Here is a 21,419-nt window from a genome sequence, read left to right as displayed (position 1 = left end):
CAGGGTAGGGTATCTTCGTTCCTGTCATTCTGTGCATACTTTATGCGGCTTCGACTCCGGAGTTTAGCTACGCTTTTACAAATACAAAGGAGACTCAGTCACAAAAGGTGATAGTGCTCTCTATATATTAGTGAGTCAATGAGAGTTACAACCGGACCGGAGCCAAAAGTGCTCAACGAATGGCTATGACACTGCGCAGCTTGTGAGGTGCGAACGCCACCTGCTGGTCTGTGTCTTGCGCTTGCGCGCACCTCACCGCTTCGCTTCCTGTCTTGTTTGGCCTGGACCGCACGCTGTCCAGGGCCTCTGAGTGTTGCTATAGAGACCGGCGAGAGCTAGGCCTGAGAACTCTAAAGAGACGAGCAGCGACGCCTCAGTGGACTCTTGGGGACCACAGCGCCATGTCTTTCCGCGACCTCCGCAGTAAGGCTGCGCCGGGCTTTCCCGTGGGCTTCCCAGTGGGCTTCCCAGGGACTCAAGGCTCTCCTGCAGGACCTCTGCTAGAGCCGTAGGCTCAGGCAGGCGGGTGGTCCCTAGGCCAGCCCCGGGCTGACAGAACTTTACAGCACCTTTGGAAAGTTCTGCCCGTCACTGGCCACGTGTAGCTAGAACACTGGGAATGTGTCTCGAGCGGCTGAAGAATTGAATGTTTAATTTTACCTCATTTTATTTCTGGTCACAGCCACATTCGCAGCCGCGGTAGAAAGGTCATGGGGAAATGGAGGCCTTTTCTGTGCTAGAGTTTGTAGCAAGAACCAATAACCGAGGAAGTGACTGGATGGATTGGCTATTGCTGCTAGGTTTTTGTTGTTGTTGTTGTTGTTGTTGTTGTTGTTGTTGTTGTTGTTAATTTTTGAGGGTTTGTTGTTTTGTATGTTACAATCTGTCAATGCTATTCTCGATGTGGGCGGCATTTCATTTACTCCTAGCCAGTTCTTGTGCCCTGGTTTAGCGATGAAACGGGCAGCAAGAGGTCAAAGTAATTTGGACAAGTAATGTATAGAATGAGTGGCTTTAGAGTTTGAATCCAGGTTGCCTGAACACTAAATACCGAGCAGAGAGCTTTGCCGGAGAGTAACAAAAAAAATGGGATACTCTTTTTTGTTACTACTCCTTGGGGGAAGCATCATTTTTGTGGCCCGCTGTTATTGTTCCTAGTTTTAACTGCAAGTTAAGTAGCATAACTACCCCTGGTTCACACAGCTAGGAGGAGTGCTGAGGCCGTGTGACTTACAGAAGTGTAACAGCTGGTAGAGTCTTGTCTGGGGTTTAAGGGTCTTTGAAACAGTGTGATTATGACTGTCCCCATGACGGTTTTTTTTTTTTTTTTTTTTTTGGTTCTTTTTTTCGGAGCTGGGGACCGAACCCCGGGCCTTGCGCTTCCTAGGTAAGCGCTCTACCACTGAGCTAAATCCCCAGCCCCCCCATGACGGTTTTGATGAGGCAAGCACTTTGCTGGGTCATTGAATAACTATCATTGTACTGGAAAGAGTATTTAAAAAGAGTGGTTCAGAATATGTACCTTAAATAAGTACTATATAATCTTGTAATCTATGAGACTGTCCCCATTTAGCAGTAGAGAACTTGACAGCTATTACTGAGCTAAAGGGAGTGTTTCGGCAAAGCCTGACTCCTTTCATAGGGGTGTAAGGGAAAGCTCTTATATAAGGGTGGTGTGTATGTGTGCATGTGTGTGTGCACTGTGTGTGTGTATGTGTGCATGTGTGTGCATGGGTGTGTGCACGTGTGTGTATCTGTGCATGTATGTCTGTGCACATGTGTGTGCATGAGTGCATGTGTGCATGTGTGTGTGCACGTGTGTACATGTGTGTGTGCATGTGTGTGTGCATGGGGGTGTGTGCGTGGGTGTGTGCACGTGTGTGTATGTGTTCATGTATGTGTGTATGTGTGTGTGCATGGATGGGTGTGCATGGGTGTGTGTGTGCATGTGTGTGTGCATGTGTGTGTGGGTGCATGGGTGTGTGCACTGTGTGTGTGTGCATGTATGTGTGTATGTGTGTGTGCATGGATGGGTGTGCATGGGTGTGTGTGTGCATGTGTGTGTGCATGTGTGTGTGGGTGCATGGGTGTGTGCACATGTGTGTGTGTGTGCATGTATGTGTGTGTGTGCGGGCACGTGTGTGTGTAAAGGGAAAAAATGAAGGAAGGCTGCTACCTATTTTTCTACCATCTCTCTCTCCCATGATCCAACACAGTCTGCCCTGCTGTGTTGCCTAGATAGATTATTTGGATTGCTCAATAGCACATTTTGGATACCTGTCTTTTTTTTTTTTTTTTTTTTTTTTTTGGTTCTTTTTTTCGGAGCTGGGGACCGAACCCAGGGCCTTGTGCTTCCTAGGTAAGCGCTCTACCACTGAGCTATAATCCCCAGCCCCTTGGATACCTGTCTTTAATAAGCGTGAATAGACATTACACAGCCAGGACACATGTTCAAGATCACAGCATATTGTGAGAACTCAGAAATGTCGGTTGTTTTCTTGCTTTCTTTTTGTTTAGTTGTTTTTCAAGACAAGGTTTTTTTCCTGTCTTGAACAACAGTCCTAAATGACCCAGAACTTTTTTTGTAGGCCAGGTTAGCATCAGGATCACAGAGATCTGCCCACCTTCGCCTCCTGAGCACTGGGTTAAAGGAGTGCACCACGACGCCAGGCTTGGTTGCGTTCCTCTCTAAGTCTCCCTCTAGTGTTCTGTTTTCCCCTTTCAAGTAGTATGGCTTTTTCAGGGGTTCACATCTTATGATATTACTGTCTGCCAACTTTTCTTTTTTAGGGCAAATCTAAATACTGCATATAGTCCAACCATTCTCTTAAATTTTCTCTGAATATGAAGTAATTGGTCATTAAAATTTGTCATGAAAATCATATATGGCCACTGGAGAAGATAAGACAGTCTGACCTGTCAGTGTGCTTCTCGGGGTGTTTTATGAGGCAGTTTTTAGTTTGGATAGCAAAGAGGCAGCTATCAGAGAAACTAAAGCCCTAGCTAATACCTAGGCCCCAGTCTCTGAAGAAAATCCACTCCCATTGAACATGGGTGTTTTCCGGTGATAGATTAGATACTGTCTCATCTCTCCCCTTTCCTTTCCCCACTCTAGAATCGATGTCACTAAGTTGGGAAGACCCGATCAGAAGGGAAAGCGTTAAGATGAGCTACTTTCCAAAGAGAGGTGTTATTTGACAAGGACTGACTGAACTATGTTTTATATTGGACAGATTTCACAGAGATGATGAGAGCCTTGGGGTACCCACGCCACATTTCTATGGAGAATTTCCGCACACCCAACTTTGGGCTTGTCTCTGAAGTGCTTCTGTGGCTTGTGAAAAGGTTAGAACGCGCTTTATTCACACCTCAGTGTGGATCGTTGTTTCACTCAGTGGCTAACTGGGAAGGAAACTGCAGTACAGTCTGCGCAGGGCAGACTTAGCAGAAACTCGTAAAGAGGCCAGGTATGAGGGTGCGTGGTCTTAGTTCAGGGTCAGCCTGGCCTACATAGCAAGTTCCAGGCCAGCCAGTGAGAGACCATGTCTCAAATTTGTAAGGAATGAAAGAAACCACGAGAGGTCAAAGAACATGGAGGAGGTGACTGTCCTCATTAGAGTGCTGGTACAGCATCCATGTCAGCCCCTCACACAGTCCCAGTGACCTGCCTGCACACTCAGGACATTCTGACCAGATATAACCACGGCCGGAGAGCTGGTTCAGAGGTTATGAGTTCTCGCAGAGGACCTGAGTTTGACTCTAAGCACTCGTGTTGGATGAGTCAAAGGTGTGTATAACTCCAGCTCCAGAAGGACCTTAGACCTCCGACCTCACTGGGCACTGGTAGCCATGTGCACATTCTTACACACAGACCCATACATATGCATAATTAAAGTTAAACTAAAAACCTAAAACAAGACATAATGTAGTTTTTTCCATTGTGTTAAAAGTCTTGTATTAGGATTGGCAGCCTTTTGTGTTAAGAACCAGAGAGTAAATGTTGTATGAGTTGTTACACTTAGAACTCAGGCTGAGATGTCTGTGAACATCCTGCAGTTACAGGGAGGAGTTAGCCGTCTGACACTGGTGCTAGGAACCGAACACAGGTCCTCCGGAAGAACCACTGAGCTGACTCTCCTGACCCTTTTCTTTGCTTTTAAAATGTAAAATCTGTTTTTACCCTTCGGACTGCACAGATACACTGGTAAGAGGCTCAGTCTTCTGAGCCTTGCTGAACTGTCAGTAAAGCAAAGTAATTTCAACAACTCTGCGACTTCTTAAAGCGAGGCCCTCTTGGGCCAAGGGCTATCAGCTTGAGACACAGTCTTGGTTATTTTCACAAAAGCTAGAAATCTGAGCTAGATTTAGTTTGTGATCAGGGTCCTGTACTTGGCTTGTTTACACTTTACTGTTACTTTGTGAGTGTGCATATACACACATGTGGAGATCAGAGGACAGTAGCGAGTTGATTCTCTCCTTCCACCTTCATTCAGGCTCTGGGGATTGAACTCAGGTTTCCAGACTTAGAGAGCAAGCCCCTTTACCTGCCAAGCATGCATATATACACATACACGTATGGATTCATGCTGGCCACAGCATACACATGGAGGTTCAAGAACAACTTGTAGTTGGTTCGCCTCTTGCATTCTGTAAGTCCTGGAGGTTGAAACCTGAGCACCAGGTCTGATAGGAGACCTGTTCACCCATTGCGCCGCCGTGCTCCGGGTCACTGAACCTCGTGTGTAGGTTGGAATTTGCTCCCTGGGTATTTTGTTTGCTCCTGAAGTTTGTTCTTAGTCGTATTGCCTTGGATGAGGTCTAGAGAACCTCACATTATCAGTAGTCAATCATCCACTTTCTCTTCAGTGGACCTTCTTGTTTTTGCTTTTTGTTTTGTTTGTTTGGTGGTTTTGTTACACTTTGTTATATTTTAGATAGAATTTCGCTCTATAGACTAGGCTGTCCTGGAACTCACCGAGATCTGCCTGCCTCTGCTTCTTCCCAAGTGCACCACTACAGCTGACTTGAAGGGACTTCCTATTGGATCAGCTCATGCTTTTCTCTTTCTGATAGATATGAGCCGCAGACTGACATCCCTTCTGACACTGAGACTGAACAAGACCGAGTTTTCTTCATTAAGGCAATTGCCCAGTTCATGGTTAGTTCACATTTATCTTACAGCACTAACAAGTAACAAACAGATGACTCCTGGTGGGACTGTTTTCGAATTATTATTATTTTCTAAAACCATCCCACTGCCAGGTGTCTCTGGAACTGTGTCACCAAAATGTTTGTTTGGTTTTTGACTTATTACTTGTGTGCTTTTCTTTGTTTATTTTTGGATAAGTAATATGTTTGATGGTTGAAAAGTTTTAGATCATGAACTTATACAGTATAAAATGATTTTCTGCCACATCTTCCCTGGGCTGAGTTACAGTCATAATATCCACTATTTCAGATTGATCCCAAAGTTTGTTTATGCATATTTAAGCTAATAACATGTAAATAACATATATGCATTCTCTTTCACATATGCTGTGTAGTGTCTGCTTTCTTTACTCAATGGGATAGTTTAGAGAACTTTCCAAATGCATGTAGAGTTTCCTCTTACACTTGAGTTAATATTGTTTACATAAATATCCACAATTATGTTATTTACATGAGTACTTAGGTCCTTTACACGTGTGTTATTGAAACAATGCTGTATTGAATGGCCTATGGTCTTCACTGAATGTGAGTCTATGCTTAGGGTAGTTCTTAGAGCTGGAGTTACTGGGTCAAAGATACATGTATCCGTAATTTTGGGGTCTTTTGCCTAATTGCTCTTTATCACAATGTGAGACACTTACAATGCGTTTTATCCTGTCTTGAAAGAAACAAAACCAACAAACAATTCAGCAAGAGTTGTGTCATAGTTGCTGGCAGAGACACTTTCAAGTTTCCTACATGGGTGTAGACTAGACCTGAGAATGTCTGAGGCAGGGTATGGCTGTGCACTCTTGCATGCCAGTGCTTACAAGGACAAGACAGAGAGCTGAGAGTTTGAATCTAACCTGAGCAGCTGCACCATGAAATTCAGGCCAGCCTGGGTTATATAGTAAGACCCTGTCTGAAGGAAGGAAGCAAGCAGAGCTTTGTCTGTCTCAAAACAGGCCACAAAGGCACATATAAAACTCAACACCAAGAAACTCTATCAAGCAGACGGGTATGCAGTGAAGGAGCTGCTGAAGATCACATCCGTTCTTTATAACGCCATGAAGACCAAAGGCATGGAGGGCTCCAACGTCGGAGAGGAAGACATCAGCAAATTCAAGTTTGATCTGGGCTCCAAGGTAAGGATGATGATGACTGTGGCTCACAGATGTCATCTCAAATGTGGCAGTAGAGGACGTGAACTCTGCAGCACTGTCTTTCCTTGCCGGCTGACTGAGGGTGTTTCTTCAGTCTGTGGGGACATCTGTCCTCATTAGTGTTGGGATGAAAGCAGACCACAAGAAATCCAGTTAGTGCACAGCCTAGTTTCATCAGATTGTGTGCAGGCACTGAGGAGACGGATATATATGTGTGTGTGTGTGTGTGTGTGTGTGTGTGTGTGTGTGTGTGTGTGTGTATTCTGGGTTCCTGCTGCTTAGTCGGAGGAATTAGAATATGAACAACAGTGACAGAGGTGTGGAAGATCTGATACAGTCAGTGTCCTGGCTGGGAATGGAGTCTGCTGAGGGTCAGGGTTGTTATCACAAGCAGGGCCATCGGAGGCCTCCATGTATACGTGGCCTCCTAGCAAAAGTGAGAGGAAAGGGACAGGCCATTAGGCCATGAAGGTGAGAGTGGATGATAGTGCGTGTTGTTCATTTGAGGAAAGCAGAGGAAGCCCTCTGATGGAAGCTAGAGGGGTAAATACAGTAAACCCTCTGGCCTCAGAGAAGCCTTTGACTTTTACTCTGGGGTAGAAAATGGAGTTTTCAGCAGACTGTGTTCCAGGAGAGCCAGGGCCACTCAGAGAAATCCTGTATTGAAAAAACAAACAAAAGAATGGAGAATGACCAGGTCACTGTGTTAGGTGGGAAGGTATCTTGACAGAGTTCAAAGTTAATGTCTGTGTATAGGCACACGGCGTCACAGTGCCATTGTGGGAACTGTTTCTCCTCCTACCATGTAGGTCCCCATCATCGGGCTTGGCCACAGGCACCTTTTACTGTGTGAGGCGTCTCCCCAGCCCAGACCCAGTTGTACGTGGATGATAGATTGTGTGGGTGTGGGTATGAATGAGTTCAGGAAGAGGAGACCATATGAAATTCTCAAGTCGTGTTGCCAGACTTAATCAGTGGTGCGCGAGAGCTGCATCTGGGCTGTAGTCTGCAGAAGCCACTGGTTAATGTGGCTAGCATAATCAAGGAAGTAGGCTCTAATATTTAATTTTTAAATAATCTGAACATAAAAATAGCCACTGTGGCTAGTGAACATTTGTTCTGAGTTTCAGCGCAGACATTGTTAAGGTTTTGGATGTGGAAGTAGAGAAGCCCGGGAAGCATTTGTATGTGATGCTAAGGCTGAAAGTTAGAGGGCGCCAGCACGCAGGGGACTAAAACCACGGGTGAGAAGTAAGAGTGTTAGAAAAGAGAGGCCAGAGACTGACCTGTACAGAAACGGAAACAGTGAGGTGAGTCTTAGAGAGAAATGGGTACTTGCTCCAGTCAGGCAGGAAAAGCACGTAGAACTGGAGAGTGGAACCCTGGGCCTTAAGAGGAGAAGCTGGAACTGTAATAGGAGCACAGAGTGGGCAGAGGGAGTAGGGGAGGAAGGAGGAGGAGGGAGAGATAATCTGCTGAGAATTGAGATAAGTTGCTGCTGGTAGGCTGAAAGTAAAGAGAGAAGGTAAGTGTTACTTCAAGAGGAGAGGGAACGGGGATGCCCGTGAGTGTGTTTGGGCTCCTTGGGGATTTAACTTAATGAAGGAAGAGGTGTGCACAGCCCAAGAAAGTCTCAATGCTGGGTCCTCATCAGAGCTGTTGGCACCGGCCTGTGGGAGCCCGGGAGAGTCTAAGTGCTTAGTGGGCTTGGTCTAGCAGCTCTTCGGAGGAAAGTTTAAGGTGCTGGCCGTGGAACGCATGTCCCTCAGATTGCCCCTGTGGTCATTTTACTAGTAGTGACCTAGTCCAGATAGGAGGCTTGTCTGCTTTCCGTTGCTCATACCTCTAGTTGTGAATTCAGTTTGGCATTACAGCTGGGTTTCTGAGACAGAGGTGTCCTGGATTTGGTCGCATTTGAGTGTTGTCAGTGTCCTCAGGTGGCATCCAGGAGCTCTGTCCTGCAGCAGTAAGAAGGGCTGCTGAGGCGTGTGCTCCAGGTCACATGGCTGCCTGGGCGCTAGCAGAACGGGAGCTGAGTGCCTGTTGAGGAACGAGGGTTCTCTTCGTGCAATTTTCTGTCCAGATTGCAGATTTGAAAGCAGCCAGACAACTTGCTTCTGAAATCACTGCTAAAGGAGCTTCTCTGTATGACTTGCTGGGCAAAGAGGTTGAGCTGAGGGTAAGTAGTATTCAGTTAGGAATGAAAAGCCGCTCTTACTGCCTGCCCTGAACTTCCTCCAGCTTATATTCAACTGTTCCTGATTGAGTGGGCTAATGTGTGGGAAACTGGTGGAGAGCATGAATCCTTTTCTGCTCCTAGTGGACACTACCCACTGGATTTACTCATTTTTAATTAAAAGTTCTTTTCATACAATATCTTTTAATCATATTCTTTCTCCTCCAACTTTTCCCAGATCTTCCCTCCCTTACATACCCAACTCCATGGTTTTTTTTCTCTCTAAGAAATAAAAGACAATCAAAAGAAAAAAGCATGGAGTTCATTCTGTGTTGGCCAACCACTCATGAGCGTAAGCCTGCCTGCCTACCATGTGGTTATTAATAACTAGGTGTCATTCCATTGAAGGAAACTGATTTCCCTTCCCCTAGCAGCTATCAGTCGCAAATGGCCCCTTGGTTAGGAGTGGGGCTTTGCACCTGTGGTGGTTAATATCATTAACTTATAGTTCAGGATTGGCAGATGTACAGCCTGAGGCTGTGAACTCTCCCTTGCCTCTACCCTGCATTGCTATCAATAGTGTACCTCCAGTTCATGGCTCCCAGAACTCACTGCCCCCCAGACTTACCTAGACATCGTTATTAAGCCAGCTGTCATGTTAATATCACTGATATGGAGTATGATCTAAGCATTGGGAGTTTCAGAGTTTTACCAGATGAGTATAACATAAATGTTTGTGACCAGTGATCTAGGTAGCACTTTCAGGTAGTTGGAGGAAGACGTTGTTAGGAAGCCTGCCGTCCAGTGCAGTCACACAGTGTGCTCCACCCATCCCATTTAAAGCGGCTGTTTAAGCATGGTTCCCAACTTTGCTAAACGCTGGACTTCCTCCATACCCAGGCTGCTTTAATGCCACAGGCAACTTCAGGGTCTTGATAAAACAGCAGTTTGGAAAGCACTAGGTTAAAAAGAAGAGAACTATTGAATCCTGACGTGTACACACGGAAGGAAGGAGTTTAAAGCATGCACTTTGGTGTAACAGTTATTACTGTAACAGATTGTATTTCCTTGCTGTCTTTCAAGTGTGTCACCGTCCAATGCTCTCCCATTGCACTGTTCCATTGTAATATCTAACTTTCGTTCTATTCTAAGGACAAGCAGAAACACAAGGCTTGGTTCCAGGGGCTGTGGACGCACAGACAGCAGACTGTCCTGTGCTGACTGATCATGTGGTTCACACATGAAGTTCAGGAGTAAAGTAATGGATATTAATTTAAGGTCTGCCAGGGGCACATGGGGCCTTGAGCTGAAAATGAATACCTTGAGTCTCAGGAGAGCCCAGGTAGCATCGGAGGACATTTATAGGAAATGTTTTGCACAGAAGTATGCTCTGTTGTAAACATTGTTTTTTTTAATTTCTTATGGTGTCAGAGATTGAAGTCCAGGTATCACACTTGCTGAGCCATAGTCTCCACCACTGAGTTAAACTTGGAGGATTAGTATGACATATATATCACATACATCACTGGGCATGAAGGGAACATCTACAATCCCAGCAGCTCAGGAGTCTGAGGATGGGAGATGGCTAAAGGTTCAAGTTAGGAAACACCAGGCTCTTAAGGAAAAATTGGCGACTAATAGAAATCAAAAACTAAACTCTCTGTCTCAAAATGTATACGTGATTTTATTTCTCCTAGGAACTGAGAACGGAAGCCATTGCTCGACCTCTAGAAATAAACGAGACTGAAAAGGTGATGAGAATTGCAATCAAAGATATTTTGGTAAGATTACATTGCTTTTATTTGTTGTTCTTGACACCTGGGACTCAAATATATGATTTTCTGTGTGCACCAGACAGAGTAAGAGGGGCTAGAAACAAGAGAAACTGCAGGAACTTAGAGGGTATTTAGGATTCCTACGTTATGAAGATTACTTTCCTGTCACAGGTAAAAGCACTTTCTCAAGTTATTAAACAGTCACCAGTTTTTGCCAGGCAGTAGTGGTGTACTCCTTTGATCCCAGGATTCAGGAGGCAGAGACAGGTGAATCTCTGAGTCTGAGGACAGCCTAGTGTGCAAAGCCAGTTCCAGGACAGCCAGGACTGCACAGAGATACTCTCTCAACACCCCACCCCCAAATGCACCAGTTTTAAAGTAATTTTAAAGCCGTTCTTATTTTGATATTTGGTGAGTATTGTCCTATTTTGTTTAGCCAATTACTCACTGTTGGGCATTTAAACAAGTCCAGGCTTCCTTTTTTGTCTCTGTACAAAGAAGGGTTTAGAACTCAGGACCTTGGGGTTGGGGATTTAGCTCAGTGATAGAGCGCTTAAGGCCCTGGGTTCAGTCCCCAGCTCCGAAAAAAAAAAAAAAAAAAAAAAAACTCAGGACCTTGTATATGCTAGACAAGTACTTTACCACTGAGCTATACCCCAACCCTTAATTCTAAGCTTCCCTGTAACAGGTAGTATGGTCACCATCTTTTCCCACTCGCCCACTGTCAGTTAAGTTTGTTAAGATGCACACATGTAGATGCACCGTTTCTTCATGTTTGTCTTCATATACGGAGCTACCATCATGCTTTCTTAAGTTCTGAGTATATCGAGCATCTGGGCCTTGGCTTTTCAATGCCATTCCTTACCAGTGCAAGCCAGAGCACCCAGGAAACACGGCTCATGCCAGAGCTGGTTAGGAGGAACGTAACCTCAAAATAAATGAATTACAGCAGTCAGTTTTATAGTATGGGTCAATGAGATAGGAAACAATTAGTTATCAAATGAAAAAAAATGTGTCAAGGACACTACCAATACAATACTTATTACAAAGAGAAAGAGAGCAAGTGCAATTCTAGCATCACCCCTCAATCAAGGGAAGATATAAGGTGTCATAATTAAATAATTTGACATTACGAAAGCTTACAGGATGAAGTCTTTCTGTGGTATTCTTGACAGAGATGTATAATCTGAATCAGACAAACTAGTAGCATTCTATCAATTAGCTGACTGACACCAAAATGTGAGGTCATGCAATGCAAGGAGATCTGGCAAGTATTCCAGACTGAAGAAGACCCAGAACCACACAGCACTGCCTGCTGCTCCTGCTGGCTACAGAAATGTCCCCAGGATAGACAGGGAGACAGCAATGACCCTGAGAGTACATGACAGTGACCATGTGCTGTGCTCCTGACTGGTTGTAGGTTCAGGTCAGATAAATTCCCTAAGCTCTAATGTGACTTAATCAGAAAATATTCATTATCAGCAAGGGTTATTTATTGAGATGGCTTCATAGTTAGGAGCACTTCTCTTCCAGAGACCTAAGTTCAGTTCTCAGCACCCATTAGCCAGCTCACAACCTTCTGAAACTCCGATTCCAGAGGAGCCAATACTCTATTCTGGCCTCTGTGAGCACCGAACACATGCAAATAGACTTATACATATACAATGTATATCTTTTTTTTAAAAGATTTATTTATTTATTTTATGTATATAAGTATACTGTAGCTGTCTTCAGACACACCAGAAGAGGGCATCAGATCCCATTACAGATGGTTGTGAGCCACCATGTGGTTGCTGGGATTGAACTCAGGACCTCTGGAAGAGCAGTCGGTGCTCTTAACCTCTGAGCCATCTCTCCAGCCCCATATCTTTTTTTTTTAATCTAAAAAAAAAAGAGTTGTTGAGTTAGGACCCACCACCTTCCTGTTGGAATGCATTTACACTTGTATTAGAATTTTTAATGCATTTGCAATAAATGAATGTATGAATATATATTTTTAAGATTTTCATGTTTGCTCTTGCCACTTGGGTGTTTTTGTTGTTTATTTGTTGTTTTCTTTTTTAAGATAGAGCGTACAATGTAGCTGTAGCCGGCCTGGAATTCACTCTGTAGAACACTTTAGTCTCAAACTTGAGATCTGCGTGCCCTTGCCTTCTGAGTGCTAAGAGTAAATGCAAGCACCATCATGCCTGGCTCCTTAGTGCTTTCTAAAGGAAGAATCAGAAAAGTAGTGTACTGTACTGGAGCTACAGCTCACTATACAGTTATTTATCTAGCATCTGTAAAGCTTTGAGATTGATCCCTTGGCGCACACAAAAATCCCACAGAAATGATTGGTTTTGCTTACACACACACACACACACACACACACACACACACACACACACACACACTCACTCACTCATGGCCATAAATTCACTGACAATAATTGTAGTTTTAAAAGATGCCCTGTCTCTGAGAATCTTGTCAAGTATCTACTCTTGCAAAGTCATTTCTTTGTGGATCCCATGTCTTTGCAGAGACCTGCAGCTAAACAACCAGAAAAGCCCTTAAGGTGTATTAACATACATGCAGAGCACCAGAGGGGAATCCTACCTTGCTGTTAAGAACTTCATGCAGGGGGGTTGGGGATTTAGCTCAGTGGTAGAGCGCTTGCCTAGGAAGCGCAAGGCCCTGGGTTCGGTCCCCAGCTCCGAAAAAAAGAAAAGAAAAGAAAAGGAAAAAAAAAAAAAAAAGAACTTCATGCAGGGTTAGACAGTCACAACATAGGGAAGAGGTTCATACACACCCGGGTTGTGCTCCCGGTTCTGGTGTAGCTTATTCGGTGCTCTGAACCACGAGGCTCCCAACAGCCAGCTTCTCATAGCATGAATATGAAGCTAGCACATTTGCTCTTACTGTGCCCACTTCAAGCAAATATGCTCTTAGAAAGAGAGGAATGTCTGTGGATGTAGCCAGGGGTCTTTGACTCCCTGTAGTGCCAACAGCCCAGAGCTTCTGTCCCATTGTACCTAGGCCTGTTTTGTGTGTGTGTGTATGTGTGTGTGTGTCTGTCTGTCTGTCTGGTACATGTGTATGTGTATCTGTCTTATGTGTGTATGTGTGTGTGTGTGTGTGTGTGTGTGTCTGTCTGTCTGGTGCATGTGTATGTGTATGTGTATCTGTCTTATGTGTGTATGTGTATCTGTCTTATGTGTGTATGTGTATCTGTATATGTGTGTGTGTGTATATGTATATGTGTGTGTAACTGTGTATGCATCTGTGTGTGTGCCATAAGTATGTACATGTGTGTGTCTGTCTGTCTTGTGCATGTGTATGTGTATCTGTCTTATGTGTGTACGTGTATCTGTATTCGTGTGTGTGTGTATATGTGTGTACGTGTATCTGTATTCATGTGTGTGTGTATATGTGTCTATGTTTGTATCTGTGACTATGTGTAACTACGTATCTGTGTGTGTGTGTGTGTGTGTGTGTCCCCACTCCCTGGGTTGGTATTTTGTAACCAGGGAATGGCCCAAGTGAAGGTTAATAGCTCAAAGTGATGGACCAGGGCCCAGTCCTAACCCAGCGGGCTGGACACAGACCCTATGACCTCTGTCTGTCCGAGACATTGTTCTCTCCACTTTTGCCTGCTTCCATGGACAGAAACACGCACTTTTCATGACAAGAATGGTACTCGTTCCTGTCCTCATGCCCTCCTTCCACTCCTGTCACTGAAAATACTTGGTTAATAAGTTACAGTGGGGGAGGGTTTGTTGGTTGCCCTCGTGCGTGGTTTGTGTGATGCTGCTTTACACAAAGTGTTAAGCAGCTCTGTGCTCAGAGGCAGGCGACAGCCGTCCCTGGCACCTCAGCTCACTGTTCCCTGCTCACTGTAGGCACAGGTTCAGAAGACTAAAGACCTGCTCAACAATGTGGCGTCTGACGAAGCCAATTTAGAAGCCAAAATTGAAAAGAGAAAATTGGAGCTGGAAAGAAATCGGAAGCGATTGCAGACCCTGCAGAGTGTCAGGTAGAGTGACTAGAAAGTTAAGACATCAAAAAGCAGAGTCCACATGCCACAGTTTCTTTGCTGCCTGTCCTAAAGCAGACCGCTGCGCGCTCTCACTCCATACTGCTTTTAATGTCTTCAACGTGGCTGGACACACACCATAAGGGCAAGTTCTCCAGCACTGCCTTGCCTGGTTCACCCAGTGCCACAGCTGGCAAGGGGCAGAGCCAGCTCTCCTGCCCTTGGGACGGCTCACCTGAACCGGCGTCACCAGGGCCAGCTCTACTGTGCAGGACCCACCCTCCCAAGTACAATTTAATTTTTATTAAAAATATACATTCCTGGTTGGATGTAATGATATACACTTTTAATACCAGTACTCGGAAGACAGAGGTAGACAGATCTTTGTGAGTTCAAGGCCAGCTTGGCCTACATAGTGAGTTCCAGACTAAGTCAGGGCTACATAGTAAAACTCTGTCTCAAAAAAATACACATACACACTCATTCCTATCTGTACCTATATCTAGGGACTTAGCATGATGGCACACATATGAAACCCAGCACTCAGGAGGCTGATCAGGAATTCACCAAGGACAGTCTAGGCTACATTAGACCCTACTAAAAACCTGGGAAGATGCAGGTTACATCCAATGCATGTAGTTGGTAATGTATACATAATTTTTTACTTTATTCTCCTGTTTTCAGGGGGTTTTTTTTCTAGCTTTTTATATTGGTTAAAGATATTTTTTTTAAAAAAAGATAATTATGTTCACTTTTTGCCCCATCTACTGCGAGAATGAAGACCATTCTCAGCAGTCAGACTGTTGATGTCACCCTGAAGGGGCGCACAGCCATTGTGAAAGGTCCCAGGGGAACTCTGCGGAGGGACTTCAATCACGTCAATGTAGAGCTGAGTCTCCTTGGAAAGAAGAAGCTCTGGGTTGACAAATGGTGGGGTAACAGGAAGGAACTGGCCACTGTCAGAACCATGTGCAGTCATGTTCAGAACATGATCAAGGGTGTAATGCTGGGTGTCCATTACAAGATGAGGTCTGTGGATGCTCCCTTCCCATGAATGTCGTTATTCAGGAGAGCGGGTCTGTGGTTGAAATCTGAAATTCCTTGGATGAGAAATACATTCACAGGATTCAGATGAGGACAGGTATTGCCTGTTCTGTCTCTCAAGCCCAGAAGGATGAACTAATCCTTGAAGAAAAGGATTGGCTCTGATTCAGCAAGCCACAACAGTTAGAAACAGTATCAGGAAGTTTTGGGATGGCATCCGTGTGTCTGGGAAGGGAACTGTGCAGCAGGCTGATGAGTGAGACCTCAGTTTCCCAGCTCCAGAAACAAGATCCTGATCACAAGTGGGATCTGGGCTCTTTGGCGACAATAAAAGACTTATATATTTAAAAAAAAAAAAACCTGTTCATTTGATGGGTAGAGAGGGGTAAATATGAATTGTTTTTAAGCAGTTTTCAGGTACATGATGCAAGTTGGGAGTCTTAAATACAAATTTCAAACTACTGTGGAGTGACTGCTTTCACTCTTCTTTCCTTTGCTCATCTTAGGCCAGCCTTTATGGATGAGTATGAGAAGGTTGAGGAAGAGCTGCAAAAGCAGTATGACGTCTACCTGGAGAAGTTCCGGAACCTGGCTTACCTGGAGCAGCAGCTTGAGGACCATCACAGGATGGAGCAGGAACGGTTTGAAGTAAGTGCTTGGGCTGCTCACCCGTGCCAAGGTGACAGGAGAGCCGCTGTGTGCTCAGCATGTGCATGGGCTGCGGGGACCTGAGCTGCGGGGCTCACCTTGAGCAGCAAGCACTCGATGTCTGAGGCACCTCCCCAGATCCTCAGTGTGGTCTGGGCAGTAATCAGGGCTGTTTCCTGTGTATTTTAGGGGATGAGAGGGCCAGTGTCTGTGTCACCCAGACCAGCCTCTAGCTTCAGCCTCCACGTGCAGGGACTATAAGATATATACTGCCATACCCAGCTTAGTCAGGGCTCCGTTTGCCAACACACCTGACATACTACCTCCTCCTGTCCTACACCAGGAAGTGTGACCAGGATTTCCTCATTATCTTACCATCCTGGCTTCTCTGTAAGCATCTCCAGTATGAGTGGTGAAGCCATATGGCAGAAACATGGACATACTTTTGCTTTTTTTGGTTGTGAGCAGGAGAGCTGTGGCTTTCTGCACCAGACACATTTCCTGTGTCCACTGTCCTCGCAGCACACACGGTGGCTTCTCTTGTGTCCCTCATTTCCTTTAGAGTGGTGGAAATGGGAGGAAGGCACGGAGCCAGAGCATCAAATGTCAGGGTCACTCCCACAGGCTGCTTGGTAGACAGCAGAGGAAGAGCACAGGTTTAGGGACCTCATAGGTTGCTCAAACAAACTCTTTTGATTTTTTTTTTTTTTAGATTCAATTGATAAGATATAATTGCCCATCTAAACATACAAAGCCCAGTACCATCCATCCCTTAAGAACATTGATAACCTGTAAATACACAGAGCGGAATCTTTACATCAGCCTCCATTGTCCTGCCACAGCTTCTCGGCCTCCCTCCTCCTCCCTTCCTCTCTCTTCGTTCCAGTCTCCTCCTTCAAACTCTTCTCCCGCCCATCCTTCCTTCTCATCCAATGACAGGCCTCCTTCTATCTTATGCCTGCCTCACCTGTGACATCATCTCACATTTCACCCCTTTTGTCTAATTAAAAAAAAAAAACACAACTTTTCTCTCAAATATAAGCTGAGCACAACTATTATCATTTTGTAATTAAGAGCATAAAATATATCTAACACCCAATCCATCACTATATCAGTTAAACAGAACATTTAGTTATCCGTTCCAGCTTAAGAAAGGCTTAAAATCTATATTATATCTTGGCTAGCTATACTATCTGATAACTATCTAATAAAATATGAATATTCAGAGTTAAACAGCCTGATAGGCTATGAGACTATAATCAGTCTTCAACCCTGTCAGAAATCTGGGAATGACCAAATATCTATACACATAGGAAGCCTAACACGGCTTCCGGAACTGAGAGGTTGTAGAGACAAATCTCCACTAGCACAGTCCTCTGTTAGCAACATGTGAGTGTAAGTCTTCAGCCTTCTGGCCCAAAATCAACTGACAGACTCTAGAAATGCAGATTTTGAAGGACTGATAACCCTGTCTTGCCAGAGTTTATCAATCAACTATACTGCATAATTTGTCCTTTTCTGGACAGTATTAATCTGCAGATGAAACAGGCAGTTTTGTCCAGTGGCTGCCTAGCCACAAAGTATTGTCTCATCTGGAGGTAGAGATGTTCAAATTCTTCGTTAAATCCACCAAAGGGGAACTGTTAGGAGCAGATATGTCTCAACAAAAGATAAATAACTTTAAATCTCAAATTTTGTGGATTTCTGACATTTTTGAAAACTATCTACCTATATAAGACAATCTGTACTGTTGTCTTTATATCTTAATAATATCTTGAAAGTACTCTCACAAAGTCAGCAATATGTTTGCTATTTGGCCCTTAACTCACATGTGTAATCAACTCAGAAGTTTGTAATGACATCAATAGAAGAACTGGCTCTAAACCTTGTACTTTTAAACTTTTAACAAATAAATTCTATATCTAAGCAAAGATATGATTTTAGCTTAGTTAACAAATGCGATTATGACTGTATAACTCAATCTAGCTAATTCCTCCTGTTAAATTACAACCAATTTTAAATTCCTCATAAAAACAACTTTAGAATAACCATTTCCAGCCCCCCAAAGTTCAGGGAATTGGGGCGACAACTCCTCTATAACTTCTTCAAGCTGTACATGGGCGTTGAGATATCCTTGGGGGTAGGGGGTAAGAATGAAGCAAATGCTGTAGCCGATGTGTCCTGACTGGACCCAGCTGAAAGTCCTTGAGACCAGGATTCCAAGTAGGCACACTCTGTAAAATACAACTCTCAAGACAAAAGTTTAGAATTGAGATATCTTTTTGTTTGATTCTCCTGAATAAATTTTTCAGACGGTCTACCTCTATCAAATCTGATCAGTATGACTCTGTGAGGTTTCCAGAGCCTAATCACACTTTTTAAAAACACAAAGACAAAATCTTTCTCCCAAAATACTGTGTTCCTTAGTCTGTAACCAGAAAAGCTTGTATCTTGCACTCTCTCCCAGAGTAATAATATAACCATAAAACTCAAAGTCACACTCATTATGAAGATTAAACAATTTTTTTTAAAAAAGAAAGTAAGCTAAACAATGAGCCTGATAGGCTTTTGTACTCTGTGATATCAGGAAATTAACTCAAAATTCCTATGTAGCCCATGTTAAGAGAATCTGAGTTTCCTGTTGTGGTAGATATAAAAAGTAACCACAAACCCTCACTAGCCAGCAGCAACGAGCCATATGGCCTTTAGCGGGGTAATTCATAAAACAAACCAAATACCTTCTATCAATTCCAATATCAATAAGCAACATATCAAACCAGGACTTTAGCCCAAAATATATCCATCTGTTAAGCTCTCTACCCAGAGCCACAGATTTTTATTTAACCTTGAAAAGCTCTCAGGGAGAACTTTCCCTCGGGATGGAGACCCTCCAACTCCAAAGACCAGACCGAGACACCACAGGATGCAATCAGCAAGAGGATTTGGTTTATTGTTGGGATACACAGGCACAGGCACCTGCGGGCGCTTCAGTCACTCGGGGGACTGGCGCGCCCCACGGAACCAAGGATGGGCTTTTATAGGATTTTGGGGAGCAGAAGCAAGCATACAGAAGCAGATGCATGGTTACAGGGATATAATTGGTGGATTCTAATATGGCAAGGGTTTAGCCCGGGGGCAAGTTTCCTAGCTACCTTCCTGAAACATAACGACTGACTTGGCCCCCCCAAGGGTTCAGCCTGGGGGCAAGTTTCCTAGCTACCTTTCTGGAACATAACGGCTGACTCGGCCCCCCAAGGGTTCAGCCCGGGGGCAAGTTTCTTAGCTACCTTTTTGGAACATAACGGCTGACTCGGCCCCCCACCAGGGTGTGGGACCTCTCCCGGGGCTTTTCTCATTGTCAGGTGCTCAACTGCAGTCGTCCTGTTGCCAGGCCTTCAACCAAACATATCTTGCTTGGCAGCCGCTGTGTACTCAGTGTTCTAACCTTTCCCTGAACCAGTCATCTTAAGTACAGCCTTGCAAAATGGCGTTACTGCTGCTAAGCTGGGGTCTTTCAACCTTAATAACTTCTATATGTCTGCATTCACTCTCCCTGGTGTTACAGACATTTATCACAACTCTCTACTTGGAGTTAGTGACCAATTTTTCCCTATCTAAGTTCCGAACCATAGATGAAAATCTCCACGTGATTCGGGTAATCCCTTTACTCTCTTCTTTCTAAAAACAAACTTAATCACCTTTTAATAATACCTGTAATTAAGAAGTAGCTTGTCTAACTAGGATTTCAACCCAAAATTCCCATGGAGCCCACGTTAAAAAGAATGTGAGTATCCTGAAAGACTTTCTAAAAGATTTTCTTTAAAAAGCAGCTTTTAATCTCTAACTCTCTGAGCTGCCATTTCTTATCACACAGCCTGGGACCTACAGCCTGCCAGCCCAGGCTACTTCCCTGTTTCTTTGTTAAATTCCCTGCCCTTGAGAGATCACATGACTTAACATGGCAATAGCCTCCTCTTAGAAAATAAAAACTTTCTCTCAAGTTTTAGGATTACTACTGGATTCTTGCCCATCATTGGTTTGCCATCTGTTGTTGTAAAATATAAAAAATAAAAAAAGGTATAGTTGTCTTTTACCTAAGTCTGCTAGACATCTTGGCAGAAACACATTCCAACTCCTCGGCAGCCCAGTGTCTCCTGCCGCCACACACTTGGCTACACTCAAATCATCACATAAGAGAACACACAACACAATAACCTTAGATTCAATTGATAAGATATAATTGCCCACCTAAACATACAAAGCCCAGTACCATCCATCCCTTAAGAACATTGATAACCTGTAAATACACAGAGCGAAATCTTTACGTCAGCCTCCATTGTCCTGCCACGGCTTCTCGGCCTCTCCTCCTCCTCTCTTGAATTTTTTTTTTTTTTTTCGGAGCCGGGGACCGAACCCAGGGCCTTGCGCTTCCTAGGTAAGCGCTCTACCACTGAGCTAAATCCCCAGCCCCATTGAATTTTTTTAAAAAGACTTATGTACGTCTATTTTGTATACTTGTATTTTGCTTGAATGTATGTGTGCTGTGTGCATGCAGTGCCCTCAGTAGCCAAAACTGGGCATCAGATGTCTTGAATTGCTGTTTAGATGGTTGCGAGCCACCGTGTGGGTGCTAGGAATTGAACCAGGGTCCTCTGGAAGAGCAGCTGGTGACCCAAACCACTGAGCGATTCTGCCCTTTAAACAACTCCCTAGGGTTTTTGTTTGTTTTGTTGTGTTGTGGTTTTTGCTGTCAATGTCACACACTTCCGTATTCACACAGTGGGGAAGAATCAGATCATCCACTAAAGGTCATCATTCTGAATCTGGTTTTTCCTCCTCCAGGAAGCTGAGAATACTCTGCGTCTGATGCAGAATAAGCTGAAGGAAGAGGAGAAGAGACTGCTCAAGAGTGGAAGTAAGGCTCTGTCCTGACTGGGGTGTGCAGCTGTGAGAGCCACTGTGTGTTCAGGGTTTTCATTCAGAGGGAGACTGTGTATGCGTGCATGTGTATGTCCATGCGTGTGTCTGTGTGTGTGCAGATGTGTATGTATGTGCACGTGCTCGTGTGTGCGTTTGGTAGACATGTGTAGGTGCTGGTGTGAGTGTGCCTGAAGACAACTTTCTGGTTGGTCCTGGCTCCTTCCTTCCACGTTTTCATGAGTTCTGAGGTCAAACTCAGGCCAACAGCTTTGCATGACAGCTATGCAATGAGTTATTTACATTTCTCTAGTAGAGTTACTTACAGTTTTAAAAATATTTATTAATATTTAGGTTTTTATTGTTTTTTTTTTCTTTTTTTCGGGGCTGGGGACCGAACCCAGGGCCTTGCGCTTCCTAGGCAAGCGCTCTACCACTGAGCTAAATCCCCAACCCCTTAATATTTATTTTTTAATTGTGGTAGTAACAATAGATAT

At 44.3% G+C, this 21,419-nt stretch overlaps 1 protein-coding gene across 8 annotated transcripts in view; it reads left to right on the top strand.

Annotated features, from left to right (window-relative positions):
- Cluap1 (clusterin associated protein 1) overlaps positions 1-21,419 on the top strand; it is a 65,095-nt gene that overhangs the window by 34,309 nt on the left and 9,367 nt on the right. For 3 of the 8 annotated variants that reach the window (XM_063269485.1, XM_063269483.1, NM_001014225.1), the window contains exons 2-9: positions 3,234-3,345; positions 5,074-5,158; positions 6,153-6,332; positions 8,434-8,529; positions 10,224-10,307; positions 14,180-14,313; positions 15,864-16,005; positions 20,848-20,920. In XM_063269485.1, coding sequence (XP_063125555.1) covers positions 3,245-3,345; positions 5,074-5,158; positions 6,153-6,332; positions 8,434-8,529; positions 10,224-10,307; positions 14,180-14,313; positions 15,864-16,005; positions 20,848-20,920 — 895 coding nt within the window. In that variant the 5' untranslated portion in view covers positions 3,234-3,244. Of the gene's footprint in view, positions 1-256; positions 424-1,358; positions 1,388-3,233; positions 3,346-5,073; positions 5,159-6,152; positions 6,333-8,433; positions 8,530-10,223; positions 10,308-14,179; positions 14,314-15,863; positions 16,006-20,847; positions 20,921-21,419 lie in introns of those variants that run through there. The other 5 variants (NM_001399473.1, XM_063269484.1, NM_001399475.1 and 2 more) reach the window with 5 other exon arrangements.

The sequence above is a fragment of the Rattus norvegicus genome, chromosome 10 (genome assembly GCF_036323735.1).
Source record: "Rattus norvegicus strain BN/NHsdMcwi chromosome 10, GRCr8, whole genome shotgun sequence".
NCBI classification, from domain to species: domain Eukaryota; kingdom Metazoa; phylum Chordata; class Mammalia; order Rodentia; family Muridae; genus Rattus; species Rattus norvegicus.
This window is presented reverse-complemented; position numbering and strand designations above follow the sequence as displayed.